Source organism: Rissa tridactyla, chromosome Z, assembly GCF_028500815.1.
Source record: "Rissa tridactyla isolate bRisTri1 chromosome Z, bRisTri1.patW.cur.20221130, whole genome shotgun sequence".
In the NCBI taxonomy this organism is placed as follows: Eukaryota; Metazoa; Chordata; class Aves; order Charadriiformes; family Laridae; genus Rissa; species Rissa tridactyla.
In genome coordinates, this window is record NC_071497.1 from 1,048,563 (window position 1) to 1,067,372 (window position 18,810).

General features: G+C 41.9%; 1 protein-coding gene across 7 annotated transcripts in view; it reads right to left on the reverse strand.

The window, feature by feature from the left end:
* Positions 1–587: 587 nt before the first annotated feature.
* The window catches only part of CAST (calpastatin), a 67,028-nt gene continuing 48,805 nt past the window's right edge, over positions 588–18,810 (reverse strand). For 3 of the 7 annotated variants that reach the window (XM_054185008.1, XM_054185007.1, XM_054185013.1), the window contains 14 exons: positions 18,086–18,133; positions 15,497–15,601; positions 15,058–15,159; positions 14,274–14,375; positions 13,146–13,229; positions 12,318–12,365; positions 12,057–12,152; positions 11,389–11,487; positions 10,123–10,224; positions 8,295–8,387; positions 7,393–7,446; positions 6,884–6,973; positions 4,870–4,944; positions 588–1,846 (listed from right to left, as the gene is read on the reverse strand). In XM_054185008.1, the coding sequence (XP_054040983.1) occupies positions 1,685–1,846; positions 4,870–4,944; positions 6,884–6,973; positions 7,393–7,446; positions 8,295–8,387; positions 10,123–10,224; positions 11,389–11,487; positions 12,057–12,152; positions 12,318–12,365; positions 13,146–13,229; positions 14,274–14,375; positions 15,058–15,159; positions 15,497–15,601; positions 18,086–18,133 (1,260 nt within the window). In that variant the 3' untranslated portion in view covers positions 588–1,684. Of the gene's footprint in view, positions 1,847–2,866; positions 2,934–4,869; positions 4,950–6,883; positions 6,974–7,392; positions 7,447–8,294; positions 8,388–10,122; positions 10,225–11,388; positions 11,488–12,056; positions 12,153–12,317; positions 12,366–13,145; positions 13,230–14,273; positions 14,376–15,057; positions 15,160–15,496; positions 15,602–18,085; positions 18,134–18,810 lie in introns of all 7 variants that reach the window. The other 4 variants (XM_054185011.1, XM_054185010.1, XM_054185012.1 and 1 more) reach the window with 4 other exon arrangements.

Here is an 18,810-nt window from a genome sequence, read left to right on the forward strand (position 1 = left end):
TCAACACAACAAATTACATTGATGGAGCTGCGTGACCTGACACTAATAAACATTTGGGCTTTTGTGCACAGAGAATCACGCGGGACTGAGGTGCTGCTGCCACAGTCCAGGAGACCCCGGCCAGGCCCAGGGACGCCGCACAGGGCTCACACGCGCCATCGCAACAGCGTTCCTTCTGTCGCCTGAACCACCGCCACTCACTCGTGTATCAGACCTGTCAACCGAAATCCTAACTGCAGTTTTTCAGCAAAACAGTAACTTCGTTTCTGAAAATCCTTGTGATTATGTCTTCATCTTTTGAATGCTTCCTGCACAGTGGGAGCCCACAAGTTAAGTTTGGTCCCTGTTAACTGCGGCAGAGCTTTGAAAACCAAAGGAAAGGGGGAAAAACAACTGTAGGCGGACCTTCATCAGACTGTGAGGGCCTTCATGAAGCATCATGGACAAGTATTTTACAGGTTTTTTAAAAGACATTCTATTCAGTTTTAATACACCAATGCTTTTTTAATTAGTTGTAGGGTTTCTTTTGTCTTTCAATAGCTATTCAGGTAACATTAGGAATAAATGAGAAGTAACAAACATCACAATGCATTCTTAAAAACTTTATTAGTGTGACACAGGTTCTCAATACAGACTGCGAAGTACAGTCAAAAGTCTAAATATCCCCAATTTAAATCTCCCGTCTGTCTCTGCCTGCGGCGCTACATACTAGAGTCAGCTTTTGGTATCAGTACAAGTGTTGGAATGACCTTCCTCCGCGAGCTAATGCTGAAGCAGTGCAAGTGTAAGGATGTGCAGAAAGATGCTCTGCGAGTCACGGAGACAGAGGAAAACACGCGGCGGCCCCTGGCACAGCTCCATTGCGACAGCGAACCTGGGAGCAGCGCCCGCTCCTGCAGAGCAGCTGAACGTGACGTTGTTCCTCGCAGCATTAACTTCTGCCCTATTTCCGCATCCCCTCCTGGGGCGTGAGGAACAGAAGCAAGGACTACAAACAGTGCAAAATTAAAAAAAAGGTCCGCCTGTTGACCTGAACTTCTCTTTGATCTCTGCTAAAGGCTCGTGCACCTTCTGTATTGACTCTTCTGTGATGGTAACGGCGTCATTGTCACACCAGGATTTGTATTTGTTCAGTCCAAGAGACTCCTGACATTACCAGATAACAGTACAGATGATTGGAAATAGGAAAAAAACCCCAAACTAAAATCCGTATCTGGTGTGTTTTTGCTGTTTTAACTACAGGTAAGGCAGCATCCGAAATACCTGTTTTATTACTAGATGCAATTGATGAAGCGGTTAATCCCCAGTTTCTCATTCTTTAGCTACCCACAGCTTATCTACAGTTTCCTACCAGGAACTGGCTTGAGGTAAGACTGCGCAGCCAGGCTGAGGTGGGCTGAGGATAACTAAAGCTCACGGCATTCCAGAATACTTAATGCATTCACTGCAATGCTAAAAATGCTAGCACATACAAATTCTTCTGAGATTTACAGGCACTATGTGGAGATTATGTGCAAAAGTCTGCAGATATTTTTTTTTGGCATTGCTATTCATTTATGAAATATATTTCTTGCAAATATAAAGCATTCTTTCCCTCTGAAAACTGAAGAAAATTACAAAAAAAGTCAAAGTATATGAGTATAATAAAATGAATCGCTAGGGGGGAAAAAAAAACCAAACCACCTTAGTCTACTACTGGGAAAAAAGAAAATATGAAAAAAGTCCAACAAGTATCACTGTACAAAAACCACCCAGAATAACCACATGGGTTTTGCATCAGCTTTTGTTCTTCAGGAATAATTATCCACCAACAGAAAGACGATGTTTTACGTGATGCACCAAGATCCTGGGAGGGAAGAAAAAGAAATTTAAAAAAAAGGTTAGAGTGCTTACCTTCTTTAACTTGGGAAAAATATTCACAAAATAAATCTGGGAAGAATTATCATAGAGATTTAAGTCTCTAGTGACAGCAAGAAACCCAGGAAGGCTAAACACCAAGAGATTAGGCACTGTTTGAAAGTGACACTGCCGTGAGCGCGGCGCTCCCCGGCACACGCAGTGATGACGCCTTCGGCCTGTGCGAGGCCGGCGGGCGGATCGTCACATGGGATTTCGCCGGGTACCGTCACTCACCCCCGCAGCGGAGCCAGGGCTGACGCTGCCGTCAGAGGGGAGAGGCTCCTCCGCCGTTTGGAATGCCAGTGCTCGGACCCTCCCGGCTGGAGCGGCCAGCGCAGGATGAGCCGCTGCCTCTTCCCTCCGCACCTAGCACTTGTGCCACGCTCCATAGCGCAGCGACCGAACATTCCATGGACTAACGATGACGGTCGCAGACCCCAATTACTCTAACGTTAAGAGCGTGCTCAAGCCAAGCACAAACAAGTACACGGTGGCAGCAGAACACGTGCACAGAGCAGAGCACCAAAACCTGCTGCAGTGGCCAGCTTCACTGCGGGAATATTTATCTGTTCTGCATGCCGTTCCAAAATTAGCCTGGTGCAGAAATAATGACATAATCTCACTGTCCTAACGACAGGAACAACCAGTTGAGATGTGCTTGGTCTTCATTTCTCTGTAACAAGGTCTTACTAGGGAAGCAGTACGTCACGTCTTGGAATCCTTAGTTACACAAACCTAAAGGAATTCCGCTACATGAAGTCATTCTGTATGAACTATATGGACAAAGGGTGCGGGGAAAAAGAAAGTAAGGCCTTTCCTGCCTAGGACAGTGAAGTTCAAGGTCATTCCAAGTGTCTGTAACCATCTCTTGCTTCAGTTAAAATTCCGTCAACGAAACCCAGCTTTAATAACACCAGCATGAGTTGTCCTTGTGGTAGTTCAGGGAATAGAGAGGAAGAAATCTCACCCAATGATGTTAACGCTTAGCTTGTTTTCTGCTTCTCAGATTTGCTGCTGGAGGACTGTCCCTTTGCCTACAGAGCAAGAGGAGCATGAGACAGTAAGAAACCGTGAAAAGCGAAAATCTGAAATAAAACAGTGAGTCATGAGGAGTCACAGTTCAGACATAAGTACGATCTGTGCTTGAAATACGGACAGTTTAGCAACGGTATTCGTAACTTGCGCTGTGTATGTATATTTTCATTTTCCCACCATCACTGACTCAGTTTCAGCTACAGAGGGCTGTGGCTGACCTGTTCATACCCTATTTCTCAACATCCTTCCACCCATGCTACTGAGCTTGTCACAACTCAGAACATTAAAAAATACATCGTTTTGAAGAGGAGTTAAAGACCGCCCCACTCCCCAGTTTTATGTTGAAAATTCTAAGTGTTGAGCAATATTAGTTGTTCAGCTTACGTAAGTTTTAATTAAACTGAATTACTTATGGTTATAACAGGGTGTGCTTATTCTGTTTGCCTAGCTTTACTTAGCACGAACGGCCAGCTTTGCTGAAGCCTTTAGGCTGCAACAGAGCTATTTGTCTTAGTAATGTTCCTAGCAGCTGGTGCAGTGCTGCGTTTAGTTTGTCACTGTAAGAAAAATGCTGGTATCACACCGAAGTGTTGGCAGTGTTTTTCCCTAAGTCTGGGACTTTTCAGGTCCCCACGTTCTGGTGGCGAGCGCAGGTGCACAAGAAGCATAAAGCAGAAGATCGGGAGGCGACAACCCCCCGCAGAAGCTGCAAATCAACAAGATCAGAGCAGCCAACGGCCGGCCTGGACACAGAAAAAGAATCCCAGAAGGTGTCAGAAGACCCCAGACCAAACACCACCACTGGGCTCAAAGACGCGCGAAGAGCGCCTGAGGGGTGGGTGGAGATCCAGGGGTATAAATGCCCGGGGGCTTCTTTGTTCAACGTCCCTCTCCGGCGGCACCAGCCCGGGCTGACCTCGCTGCTGGACCTGTCAATTCCATTACTCGTTTTTATAAAGTCAGCGTCTGAGACTCTGCTGCAGGAAACCTTGGGTGGCGCCTGAAGAACGAGGGAGCGCCTGAGAGCGTCTGTCTGTGTGTGGAGTGGGAAGGGGCCGCCCAGCAGCTATTGCGGGTTCCCTGCCGCGCAGGGACCTGGTCCCGGCAGTGACAGCCTTGGAGGGGTGACACTCTTGGGACGGGTGTCAATGCTCAGGCAGTGGCTTCTCTAACAGACAGTTCTGATGTTAGACAAAAGGCATGTGTGGCAATTTCATAATGAAGAAAAATCCCATCACTTGAAACACGAAACATGAAATTTCCAGAGCAGATGTTACCATCTGATTCATGCATCTACCGGCACGTATCCTGTGGGAGAACAACATGCTGGGGAAAGCTTCACCCTTACCTACATCCATTCTGGATGACAAAAGCAACACAACCTTTTCTAATTATTATTTTTTTAAATATAGAACGAACTGCCTTCCTTTTCTCACCAGATTAATTCTACATGCTTATTTATGTAGTATTATATGTAGGTCTTCATTCATTTTTTTAAAATGAGTTGCAATAGTAACTTGAGAAATGGACGTGTGGCTGAAGGAATACGTTCTAATCACTTTCAGAACGTTGTTACTTAAAATTGTCAAGGAAAAAGAGGTGTGATGGGGATCCCGAGGCAGCTACAGGATGTGAAGTGTGACTCAGACCAGCAAATATGGGAATGAGAAGCCTGTGGAGCACGCACTGAGCGCCCTGTAGAAGACCACACTCTCTCTGAAAGAAACATATTTTAGCCCCCAATATTGAAAATTTCCCTTGAAACAGACAGGTGCTTTTCTCCTATGTATACACTTATGAAAATGGACCAAGTTCAACATATTGATGTAAAGTTCTCCTCGAAGAAACATCCATGTAATACAAATCCAAAACCCAGTTGCCCACCTTTTGTGTTTATAGTGGTAACTATCCATACTATAATGTGTATGTTTCTACCTTTTTAGGGTCTTTGGGTTTTCCTTTATCTTTTGGGGTTGGTTTAGTGGTGATGGTTTCCTTTCCGCTTTTGTCCTACACTCCAAAGAAAAAAAAATAATTACAGTTACAAACAGAACAGAGAACTGGTGGCTCCTACTTTGACATCTGCCATAACATTATTCTAAACGTGGTTGGTAAGGTGGGAGAGAAGTCAACGCAGGACACGTGCATGTAATTACTGCCCTCAATCCACGGCAAGCTGCAATCTGGAGCCTTGCTTAATGCTGGGGAGACTAGGACACCGGAAAGCCTGCACAGATGAATACGCTGGTATAACGGGGCACATCTTGTATTTACTACAAAGTAATAATGTTGCAGCAGAAGATCTAGCTCCAAAGCTCATAACCAAATAAAACAGCACATAAAACACCAACAGTTTGTCCAAGCTGTTTGAGGATCTGGCGTCAAGGCAAGCGCTTGGGAACCAGCGCAACGGTTCAGAAGAGCTGCTTGTAAACACGGCTATTTCCTCCCAGGAATTACATCTGATTTGAACTTTAGTTTCAAACCTGCTTCTTCTCTTCCCCCCAGGAGAAGAACAAACACAGCAAAAAAGCACAATCATAGTCAACACTCTAAGTATGGACAAACTCATAATCCACTCTTGCTAACCAGGTGCCCTGCAGTATAAACTCAGGGAAGCTAATGCAGAATTCCACTTGGGAGCTGGTTATGCTTCCACAGCTGTGTCTGTCCAAGGGATTTAATCTTTCACTGCTAATACCTGGTTTGGTCAAAGATCAAAGATCTAGTACATTCAAGCTTTGTTTTTTCTTTCTCCTTGCAGGAAGCGGGCAGGACGCAACTGCAGGAGAAAGGCAGGGATGGGCCGGCAGGAGTCCGTGGCAGATGAGAGACAACGGTTCCTGCTTTCCCAGCTGAGTACAAAAGCTATTCCCCATTCAAAAAAATGTTTACGCTTCCCGCTGTCTGCAGGTGAGGCACCAGGGCATAGGATAGAACATGTCAGATACAGGATAAGAGAGCAAACAGGTAACAGGAGGGAGTTACTGGTTCTTAACCAGTTTGAGCTCTTGTAGAAAACAAAAGGAGTCCAGGATTTTCACACCAATATCCCACCAGCTGCTTCAGATGGCTCCTCTGCCAAGGAAGTGGGTAATGTGACTGCAGTGTCACAGTGGATGTCTCAAAGCCATACAAGACCTCTCCCTCTGCACAAGCTCAAGGTAACAAACTCCGGGTTCAGAGCAAGCAGAAAGCTCGTCTGACAGGGATGCTTCTCACATGTGGACTAAACCTCAGCCCCCTTCTTCACACTCCTTTCCAGCACAACCATCCTTTCTCAAACACTGTCCTCATGTTGGTGACCTCCAAATCTATGCTGCTTCCACTGCTAGTTCATTTCATATAGCCTTGCATGTGCAGCACTTTGCTGGGAAAAGTCCGACAGCTGTTTGCCAGTTGTGGTCAAGACGATATGTGACAAATAAATGCTCCATTTCTCATTACAGGACCTCTCCAGTCCATTCCTCCTTCGTCTTTCTTGTCAGCTCTACTACTTTCCCTAACACACCTAGAAATCTTTTCTACTCCTAGCGTTTCTCTCTGCAAAACAGTCCTGAACTGTTTTCTCAGTTCCAGCCTACAACTATTGCTAGGTAGCGCATGCAGTCATTGCAGAAATTCTTCTCTGCCTCTCTACATTTTTTGGACACTCAAATCTGTACAAAAACTGTCACCACAATTCTCTGCTCAACTTACTTGTCCAAGCCCATCTTACCTGTGTAAAAGACCCTATACTCCACAAACCCTCCTTCTTCCAAATATTTAGTACAAAGCAAGATACATCAAACTTCCATTACAGTCGTAAGACAACCACTGCAGCTGAACAGCATCTTCCAAAGAGGCTAGCTCTAAACCTAAACTGAGCTACTGCAAACAAAAGCGAGGAACTTTCACGAAGTAGTAAAAAACTGTTTATTTTGCAAGTTATTAGCGGAAAATGTCCTACCTTTGAGTGCTGTGGTGTGGCAGGAGCCTTTGCACAAGTATCGAAGTCACCTGATAGGGCATCGATAGCTGCAGAGTCATCAGTAGGCTTCTGCAATAACGTTAATTCTGAAGTCACACAATACGCAACACCTCCCACTGCCAAACTAATGTTTCAGAATTTATGTCTGCTTTAGTTATCCCTTTCTTAAAAAAACCCACCATAACTGAGTTCTACACATATGTTAGAACATAGAAGTCTGTTCGAAGTTTCCAAGATGGACAATTTCTTTGAATACTGGACCTGAACATTCACAGTGTAGTTGTGCATAAAAAATGGATTGACTATGAAGAGTTACTCTTCACAAAAGTTTTACTGTCCACACTGTTACTATTCCTACTGCGTTCATTAGCATTTACAAGAATTTGCAAATGAATATGAGAATGAATCGTGACTTGATACCACTTAGAAAACAAGATCAGAGCACCCAGCATGAAACCAACACAGAACAAAAATATCATAAATATTACCTTTTGTTCTTTGCGTTTCGCATCATCCTTTGCTGTTGGCTTCACTGGTTTACCCTTGGGAAGAAGAAAGATTGCATCCACGTTTTGAACTGGTCAGATTAGTTGTAAGATACAAACATGTCACTGAGAGTCTACAGGCTACAAAGATACCTGAACCATTCTGAACTGATTTCTCTATTCCTCATGCTACTTATGCAAAGTCAGTTCATGATGTACTTTCAAGCTCTGTTACTTTCACTACATCTGCGATATCATCTTTTGACCCTTGTAGTCTATTGGAAAAACAGTTTCCTGATCCAGAAAAGATGAAATCACTGTCAGAGCAGTCACTTGCTTCAGTGCAAGGCAGTTTCCCAGGCTTTAGGTATACCACCAAGGTTAAGACTTGTATATACCCTTTGTCCCCAAACTTGGAACGGAACTGCTTGGCATGAACACGCATTATTATTCACAGTTTGCAAGGATCTCCTGTTTAAAAGGAGACTATAAAGCCAAGCTTCTTCAAGGGAGACTCCCTGTTTTCCCACCTGGTTTTCTGGAGCACCTAAAATACTGAGCCAGTGTAGCTGGAATCTACACTGCTAAATTTACAGGATGTTGACTACTACTGTGTGGTTCAATGTGATTTATTTACTCAGGTTGCCCAGTTTAAAAAAAGAAAAACAAACCAATTGTTTGTTTGTCTTTTGAATTAAATGCATGCAAGGATACGCATAGCTACTCTTAAGTATATGATATTCACATGTTTAACCCTAACACATAAATAGAGCGCACACATTTACTCACTTATTCAGCTTCCCTGTTCTCCCCATAATTCCGAATTGGACAGACTGGCTCATGTGCACAAGTTTCTGGTGTTGCTACAAGACAGCTAAATAAAAAATAACAAAGCTTTTCCTTACCTGCCCACCTGACTCCAGAAGTTTTCGATAGTCAGGTGGGATAGTATCATCTCTTTCTCCAAGTTTGTCTCTGTGTTCAGATTTAGCTTTCTCCTGAAAGCATTTAACAACTTTAGTACTTATGTTAGAAACATTAGCAAACAGCAAGTCAGAGTGCTCATTGAACTTAGGACAGCTGCCTTTTTAGAATTTAAAATTTCAAAACTACCAGGAAAAAACCCATTATTCCATTATGAAGTGTGTTTCATGCCTGAAAGTTCTAAATTTAATAGCTCTCAACAAGTGTACACAGGTACTAAGTTAAATATATATATATATATATATATATACACGCACAGCAGCAGAAAAAAACCAGTTACGTCAACTTTCAGTTCTGCTTTTCAACAATACAACTAAAAGGAGTCATTCCATACTTCTTTATTTGTGATACAGTGATTTGCTTCGATACAGTGCACCAAATCTCATCCATGCACTGTATCATTGACACAAAACTGATGTTTTTGCAATGTCTCACCTGTGAATGCATCCAAGTGCCTTTAGCAAAACCCAGGACACTTCTCCACCTCACACCCAAACTGATCAAGAGTGGCCTACGCGTCCCATCAGACTTAGGAGCCAGAGTCAGTTTCAATTCCAACACAACTAGAAGGCAGAGCACCACAAGCTCCTCAAAACCACCTCAAGAAGGGATGCGTTCCTTCCACTATGTTTATTTTTCCATTTATGCTGCTTTGATTTCTCACAAAAATACCAGAAACATGCCAAATACAAGAGCTGGTTTAGATCCAAGTAGGTTTCTGAGCATATTATTGAAGAGTATTTTTGTATTTGTTAACGCAGACAGTTTGAGGCACTCTCATTTCTTTTTGAAATTTCTTCATGCGGCGTAAGCATTTTCAATGCCTTTGTAAAGACCACCACGCCACAAAGGCAGGGCTCCTACAGCTCCACTGAAGCACAGGAGCTCTGCAGATCTCGCAGTCAAGCGTTTGCTCCCTTGCTATGGCGAGGGACAACTACCCAGACTGCAGGAACCTGTTCTACAGGTTCCAGCAACCTCCGCACCCGAGCCTGGTCTGACAGTAGGAACCTCCTTCTAGATTCCAGCCTGAAGCTATTCATGGGCAGCTTATGGTGGTTTTTTTCCCCAGTAACATCCTTTACCGTAAGTATTTCAGTTTACAACTTGCTATTACTACTACTATTATGCAAAAATGCGTCTGATTTTCTTATTAGTAGAAAGGTCTTCATACAATTACACGAAGAAAGACTGAATGAAGGAAAAAAAAGTGGAAACACGCAAGTAAAAAACGGACTGATTAAATGAACGTTGTCTGTTGATGAACTTGGTACCTCTGGGGTTATAAAAGTTAAAGTCTGACAAAAAAGAAGGCCACAAAATTAATTTTAGAAAGAGGCCAGAGAAGACGCCTGAAAAATAATTAGAATAATGACAATAAAAGGTAATGAAATCGAAGTATTGCAAATTACCTGTGGTATTTCAACACCTCCAAACAGCTAAACTATCTTAAATAATTCAACATTTTTCTCCAAAACCACAAGTAATCCAGTCGACTGAAGAGTACACACTTAGAAGCAATATGCCAACATGCCATGCAACAAGTATGTTGTTTTTTTCTCATAACCTTACACCTACATCTGAAAATCACATACTGTGTACTTCTACAAGTACATAAGAAGTATGGCAGTGTACCATTTAAAAGAAATCTGCAAGAAGTTAGGCAAGTATCTCAGTTTTTGTCTGGTTTTTGTTGTGTTTTCCCCACCCCCCCCCAGACTGCACAACTTTCATAATGTCTTTTGTTACCTTTACTTTATCCACAACTGGTTTGTTCTCATCAGGGTCGGGTTCCCTCTGTCCCAGGGAATCAGACAGGAGATCCAAGGCTTCATCCATCTCTTTTCCTCCCTAACAAAGTATAAACACAGTCGTGAATGAAATCAGCTCTAAAAATAATTTAATTCATCAAGCTAATATAAGTAGTGACTAATGAACTGTCAACCTCAGTGAACAACGAACGATCAGCTCTCGCTCTGTAATTACAATGTAGTGCAATAGGTGGGGAAACATAATTTCAAGAAGGGGTTATGGAATTTTTTTTAATAGCTCTCTTTTGTTACACAGAAGCCTACTTGATCTAACGAGAACAGCTCTATGAAAAGATTGTTTTTTAGTAATTGCCATTCATTTTGCAAACATCATTATCGCTGCAGATTAGCTGCTAAGGAAGCGTCAACTTGAATTAAAACTTATTAACATTTTATCTCCACAATACGTATGGTCTTTTGCTAATTCACATCAGTTATATTCAAACACTGGTTAGAAAAAAAGCCCTTCAACCCAACTAAAACCCAGGTGGGAGGAGCTGTATGTTCCCCTCTCCAGCCAGGCTGGAAACACCAGAGGGAGCTCCCTCCGCACAGATGGAAATGGGGAAGGAGGGACACACCACCACCACGACGTGGTGCGAAGGGAAGTCCTCCTGGTACTAAAAGGAGGTCACGGCACTGCCCACTCCTCCACTAACCTTGAACTCCTCCTTTTATAGCCTTAACAGATGACTTTGCCACTATGGTAATGACTACAGTATTATTATTTTAAATGTTCTCATTGCCTAAGCAGGAAAAGAAAAGGTGTGGTTCGGTTACAGGCCCAACCCTAAAAACAAAACCATCGGCACGCAGGTAACTACCCGCATTGACCCACAGGAGGGAAACGAACCCATCCCCCGATGCCCTCAGCGACTCCGGAGCAATGGGCACCGGACGGGGCAGTTCCTCTCCCCAGCGCGGGTGAGGCCGTTCCAAAGGCAGCTGGGATACGCACTTGGACAAAGCGGGCAGACCAGTCTTCGCAGCTAGCCAAACACACAGTGCCCAGAAACTCATACTTTTTTTTTTCCCAGATGGAACACTTTCTTACCCCCCAGTAGCCTGAATTAGCAATACATTAGTTAACTTTTCAACAGTCTATATCAGACTACATTGTTACAGTAAAACTGGCCACGCTCCCACCTCTCTCCATCAGGCAGTCCTTAGTTTGAGATAAGGATGTACAGAAGAGGTTGCTTACTGAGGTAGAAGCTGGAGGAGCTGATGAGTGCACTGAAGAAACTGTAGCAGCAGAGATAACGTCTGCGGAATCTGCGGGCTTTTCACCCTCCTTAGTTTTCTGCAACAAGACACAGCATTGTTATAACACAGAGGATTAAGGGAAAAATTCGCATCAAATTCCATGCATCAAAAAGGCAATGCCCATTCAGTTTGCTTCTAGGACTTTATTTTTCTTGGAAGCTCTACCTATTTCAGATTGAAGCCCCTTCCTGAGAAGCACTGGCAACACTTTTGCGTCTCAGTTTGTTCACGTTCCATCTTCCATCTCAACTGCTGGGTTAAACCCTGGCATAGCTTAAGTCACGGGCAGGTTCAATGTGCCTTCAGAGGAGCTAAGATTTCACCAAGCCCACCTATATTCCCAAGTAACACCTAATACTCTCAACTGCAAAGCATTACTTATGCAAGTAATTGGTAAAAAGCTATGACAACTAACTTACCTAGTTTTTTTTCTTATTATTAAAGTCTTGCTCTTCTATTAATTTATTGCAAAAAATATTTTAAAATTTTAGTTATTGAATTTTATTTAAGAAAGTTTACATAAACTTTAAGGGAAACAAATTACATATCAAGATTATTGAAACAATTTGAAAATAAAACAGATCTTCAGAAATCAAATATAATCACCTTTATTACAGTTGGTGTAGGTAATGGTGCAGATGGGGATGGAGAACAGGAAAATCCTTCTGTCAAACCCTCTAAAAGATCATTTTCACTCATAGGCTATAATTAACAAGAAAAAAAGAGGCTTATGTAAGCTTTTCATCTATTAAAAAGTGATCAGGTAACACAATAAATCTCCATTTTTAAACTGAAGAATGAAACCTTACCGACATTTGAGTAATTAATTAATGAATGGAACATTCATCTGAATATTGACTTTTTTACCTGAGACTTTTCTTCAGGTTTTGGTAAGAGTGGTTTTCCATCTGTAGCCTACAACAGAAAAAGCCCCTTATATTAAACCAAACTGTCCTTAAATGACCGTGCAATACAAGTACTCTCAGAGGATTTGCTGAGCAACAGGCAGTATTACACAAGAAAATGATCCAACTAGTTACCTCTAGCCTCTACTGCTGTTACTCAGGGTGTCATTTAAAAATCCAGGTCCTGTCACTCAGAAACATCCGAGTGCTGAGAAGTGATTCAGTGTGTGGGATTCTGAGCTTCCCTATTTCATGTTTCAGTTTCCATGGAAACAGCACAATTAACAGATAAAATCCCAAGTTCCAGGCGGGTAACAATGTTCCTGGATGCAGCGTCTACAGAGGCTGCACCTTTTCACACTGGCAGCTGTGGCAGGTGTTGTGCAAGTCCTGGCTATACCTAATCAACCCGTTTCTGTCAAATGAGTTGTCTGGTGATGTCTATAAAAATACCACCTTGCAGTGTTTGGGCTTTTTAACAGGTTTGACCAATAACAATTTATTAAAGTTCTAAAATACAAAAAGCTAATGAAAGACTGCAGTGCACTGAACTCAGCCAAAATTATTCATGTGTAGGTAGCTGTCTCTAAACCACTTCTGTGCCTACGCAGGCATCTAATGACAGGCATCTAATGACAGATTCAGGAACTACAAACTGGAATTTTTATACACTATAAGAATGTCTGAATTAAACATCAACATTTCAAAATGAAATGGGGCTTCAGTTTCATCCATGTACTCTGAGGAATGAAAGGACAGTAGGTCTGAAACGGCACATTAAATAAATTACTTTTGCTTCTGTTAATCTGTACTCTGGAGGAATTGTTTCTTCGTCTTCACCCAGTTTTTTGCGTTCTTCCTGTTTGGTTTTCTCCTACAAAGGCAAAATAAAAATAATATTAATAAAACCAAGTAACTACATCCCAACAGAAATGCATTTGAGCAAGCTCTCAGGTCTTCAGTCTAGTGAAGTCTTTCAATACAACTAGCAGATAAAAACCTCATGCAAATTAAAAGAAAGCCTCTTCTCTTGAGAAAGCCTTAATTTCTCTGCCTGTTTCTTCCTGTGTGTATCAGAAGTAGCTCTAACTGTTTCGATGAAGATCAACAGACTTAAGTAAAGAGACAAGCATGGACCAACAACAAAATAGCATTATACCTCCAGGTCTTAGTTCTTGACTTTTTCTTGACATCCACTCAACAGCTATCTGGGCTGCATGCAAAGGAAGGCTGAACGCAGAAATCAGTGGCCAACTTCAAAAAGGACCTCCCCCCATACAAGTTATGTTGGAAGATGACAACTAAGAAAAGGTAGTAAAGCCAGCCCTGATAAGTTTTGTTTGGTAAAAGCTCCAGCACACCAGAAGAGGTGTCCTCTCTATTTTTGGCTCCAGTCAACAGTCAGTACCATCTGGGCCATGGTTTGGGGTGGCAAATGGGGGCATTCAGACTGTGACGATGAACAGCATTCCCTTAGGCAGAACACACGTTTCAGTGACTTACTTAAGGCTCCCTGTTAAAATAAGATCAGCGACAACCCCCAAAGTTTTATGTATCATTTATTTAAACAACTCATCATAAATTTGGTTCCTTTTGAAAAATGATCATACTGGATGCCACCTCTGATGTGCATGTTAGTTCAGCTTTGGCTCAGCAGTAACACACTAAGGTAATGCGGTTTTCAGAAGCTGAGGGAACTACTGTACTGTAATACGCAAAATGATTAAGAAAGTGTACTTACCGTGTTGAAATCCTACTAGTGCTTCCTAAGCAGAACACAACTGGTTTCACAAGTAAATTTTGTTTTTAAAAAAAGTGAAAATATTATCTCAAAATTGTTTCTAGCCTGAGGAAATACAATCATGCTGAAGATAATTATATCAACAGTCCATTTTTTGAGGTCTGATTGTTTCTCTACCTTAACTTTGTCCACCACAGGTTTCTTTTCATCTGGGTCAGGCTCTCTCTTTCCTAGGCTACTGGACAAGGCTTCCAGTGCTTCATCTGCCACATGACCAACCTGTAAGGGTATCAGTACAGTGAAGCACAGTCCATAGTTTGGAGGTCAGCTGCAACTGAAGAAACCTCTTCATATACTACCACAACCAGCCACATATTACTTAAAGGAAAAATTGAGAAGTAAACTAAAAAGACGTAACGCCTTTCTCCCTAATTGTCTTCCCATACTTGGGATCTGCTGCGTTCAAGGCGTAAGGAAACTTTGACAGAGGTTGCGCTGTAAGCAGGCTTCTCCTTTCCAAAGACTTATTCACAGATAAAATGTTCCACAGGGAGGGTTGTTTGTTTTGGTTTATAATAGAAGCACATGTATTCTGATAAGAGGTGCAAGAATGTCAGCCATTAACGCATATCTTCTGAATTATTCAGTAGGATGATTATGACTTTTTGTAGAATTTGTCTTTTCCCGCACTATCTACTAAGTTCACAAGCAGCATCCCCTTTAGAGCATTAAGTGCCAGAGTAGAACACAAGAACTGTCAGTTTGATTTCCTCTATTAAGAAGGTCACTGGGCTGAGAAGAAGGTTTGTGCTTCACTTGATTTTATTTTTTTTTTGAAAGCACTTAGCCTTTGCGGCTTACCTCTACAGAGGAAGAATATGCCATAGTGAAGTATGCATCTGGGCAATATGCTATACCACCGCTTAAATGAAGCACTTTAGCTTCAGCCGACACTACTCACTGAAGACACAGCTGATGGAGCTGAAGACTGCACAGTGCACGCTGTTGCACGAGGGACTGCTTCCTCCTCAGTAGTTTTTGCAGACACAGGAGCTGACGGCTTCTGAAACAGAACAATTACACCGCGTTTCACCCAAGATGCTCGGAAACCCAAAATGTACCTCTTAAGTGGCCTAAGTGGCCTTTTTTTTTTTTTTTTTAAATGAAGTGCAAAACAAGAAAGAAAATTCTAAATTTAAAGGTAGGAGTCAGGAGTCCTTTAGTTAAGGATTAAGTGCCAATAGTGCATGTTCCACTGAAGGCAACAGGGGGAGAGGGAGAAGCTGGGGGGGGGGGGGGAATGGGCGGGCAACAGAACAGTATTTTTCTTGAAAGAACAACAGCATTGTCCAGTCTTAGCAAAACTATCAGAGTCACTTCAGAGAACTGGAAAGACATACTTTGGATGTAGTGCTGGGCTTCGATGGTTTGGATTGTACTGCAGGCTGCACAGGGCAGGCAAAGTCTTTTGAAAATTCGTCAACAAGATCAGATTCACTCAAAGGCTGCAAAAAAGACATAAATGCTACAGGTGACTCACTGCCTGTTTTTATTTTTTCAAGAATTATATTTCAGCTACTCAAAAAGCAGAGAAACTTTTGTAGCCTACATTGAAATAACCTTTCACATTCACGTGCAACAAAACGGCATGAATTTCACAGCACACAAAATTCAGAAAACCACTTCTCAGAGTGAGTCAGTTGCTTTGTTATCAAAAGTCAACATAATGTAGAGAACGTTACGTTTAATACTGCTTACGGGGCTACTGAAAAGGAAAGTGCAACTTCTTAATTAGAAAAAAAAAGAATGCTAATATTTACTAGATTGTGTTTAATATAACCGCATCATGTTGTTATACTACTTCAAGTATAAATTACATATAGGTAGTGGAAAGCAGCGCTGTCAGATTATGATTCTTTTTTCTTTTTTCCCCGGCAGCAGGAGAGCTCCCTCAGCAGCAGTGCCACCTGGAGCTTCTCTTGGCTTGGGCACTGACTGCTGACACCCACTGGCGTTCACTGCTCACGTTTTAGGGAAAAGTGAATAAAATGCAGTTTTAGTTCCCCACCATGTGATCTGTTACAATCTGCTGATACTACGTGATCTAGTACTATGTGACCTATATACTTCTGTGACCTATTACTAATGCTCCTGGGATCCTTCAAACTACTGCTTAGACCTAAATGTTTAAATCTTTGCTAGCAGCGATCACCATTCACGTGCTATGCCCAGCCTAATTGGTTAGGGCTCATTTGGTCAAGTTCATCATATGTAAAATGAAATTTCTCAAGAACAGTTCTTATTTTCCCTCCCACTTTCCTTCCTTTGTGGATCAGTGACCCTAAGCCTATAAAATGCCTCATTGCATAAGGCCCCACTTTCCACAACAACTGAATTCCTCTTTCAATCACGAAATCACAAAAACACCTAGGCAATAGCAACGTTTTTCACAAAGGTAATGCCACTACTTATGCCTACGGGTATGCAGAACAGAAGCACAAAGTAACAGAAGCTCTAGCTGAAATCATGAAGGAAGAAGAACTTCACATTCACCAGGAATCGAGGAAGAACTGTAAGTGACTGAAGGTTTTTCAGATACTGACATAACTTTTTTGATTTGCTGGTTTTGGTTTCACAGGTCTAAATTACCGATAATACCACAGGAATACTGGTGAGCACGTGTTGCTCAAAATCGCCTTCTTTAAATTACAAAGAGTGAAATAGTGCCGAGAAAAATATGGCAACGTACGACTTCGATACCTGTGTGATTCACTTAGAGAACAACTAGTCAATCATATTTGTGTCTCTGACTGATAGCGGTGGAGGAGCATAGGAATTCTTATTCTTCTACTAAACCACTTAATTCTTTTGGCATAAGACCTCATGATTGTGAGCTCACCTTCTGCTTTGGTTTTGTACTGGACTTTAGACAAGCTATGAACCAACCTCCCTTAACTCACGCCATGTTCCTTTCCCGGAGCTTTTCTTTTTTTGGTGTGCCACCTCTTTTGTGCTCCCTGTGAGGCAGGAAGGCTTGTCTCCTAACATCAATGCCTGGTCCCCTCAGACCATGGCTGCTCTCTTTTTTTCCTTATGGCATCTCAGCAGGTGTTCCTTCTGTGCAGCTCTCGCACATCTCCCTCTGAAGACGATTACATGTCTAAGACCTGACATGAAAATTTTTACAGATGTGAAGTCTTTTCATTGCTGCCTTTGCGTTCCTCCATAATTCAAGCTCGAATAATACAAATGACTTCACATTTCAGCTAAAAAGGCACAGTGTCACTCTTGTTTAGATTGGTCCTGACTTTCACACTCATTTCAGAAGAATGGAGTTTCCTGTACTTTTCCAATTTTGGCAGCACTCCTCAACTCACAGTATTTCCAAAGTGAAGCCCTCAGTGTCTTCAGTGCTCAGTTCCTTTGCTCTTCCTAATCTTTCCTTTCTTCCTGGTCATTTTAAATTAACCTTTGTAACTTTCAGTCTTTTTGTTCTATCTTGCGCTTTCTAGGACACAATGGATGCTTTTTCACAAAGTACAAGTTGTTCTTTGTGATTAGGAAAACGTCCACAGCAGCTTTTTCCTTCTTCCCAGTCATGTTCCTTTATATTTGATGACCAGTGAGAGGAAACTGTCAAGAAAACACAAGATTTTCCTGCCTCGCCCCTCTCTGTCATTTAAGAGCTCCAACAGACTTCTGCAGAATCCCTTACACTAACTCCCCATACAGTTTTCCTTTGTGTCAGCAGTTATTTCTGTAACTCTCTCCTATCTTCATAATCTCTAAACCTTTTTCTTGCTATGAGCTCTACATCTAGAGCCAGTGAATTTCAATAAAACCAACATTCACTTGACAAGGTTTTGTGCAAGGAAGTAAACACGCAAGCAGACCAAGAGACTTACATAATGGCACAGGGAGAAGTGATGACAGAGGGGGAGAAAACAGGGTATCTATTCACACTCCTACAATATTGTCAGTTTTCTAACCTTAGGTTTTTCTTCAGGCTTTGGCAATATTGGTTTTCCATCTTTATCCTAAAAGTAAAACAAGTATTATTGACATTTTCTATCATTATAACAAGTGCCATCCTCCATAATCACCAGCAAAATAAATGATACACAACAAGATGAAATCAGTGACACAGCAACAGGAATTCCCCTAGACAGGGGGAATTCTTACATGGCCAGGTAAGTGGATAAAAAAAGCAAATGTGTTGTCAGCAGAATACAAATGGGCCAAGACACTGAAAAGTGCTCCTTCCTATCAATATGCGGCAGGAATTAACTCCACAGTAAACCATCAGGAATTCATCCAGTAACAAAACAACCATTGAGTGCAGAAGACAAACTTTTGCACTTGAACAAATAGGGAGTTTAATCCCGGGTCTGTAGTCAATCAGTCTTTTAATCCCTTAAAAGAAGGGTAAAACTGCTCCACTGCTCCTTTCAAAAGAGAAACGTTACCATTCAGCTCCAGCAAGGCCAGTTTATACAGCAACCTCATTAACACCAGTTATACCACTAATCATCACAAGAACTTTAAATTCAGAACTTTATGGCAAACACATCTCAGTTCTAGTGTTATTTTCCTTAACCTTGAACAAATCTCAATCAGCTGAAGTAACAATCTGAAAGACTGAGTTAATTTTCATACCACTTTAAAATAGTGTTTTCAAGGTTACCTTACAGAAGGATACGCACGAGCACTTCTG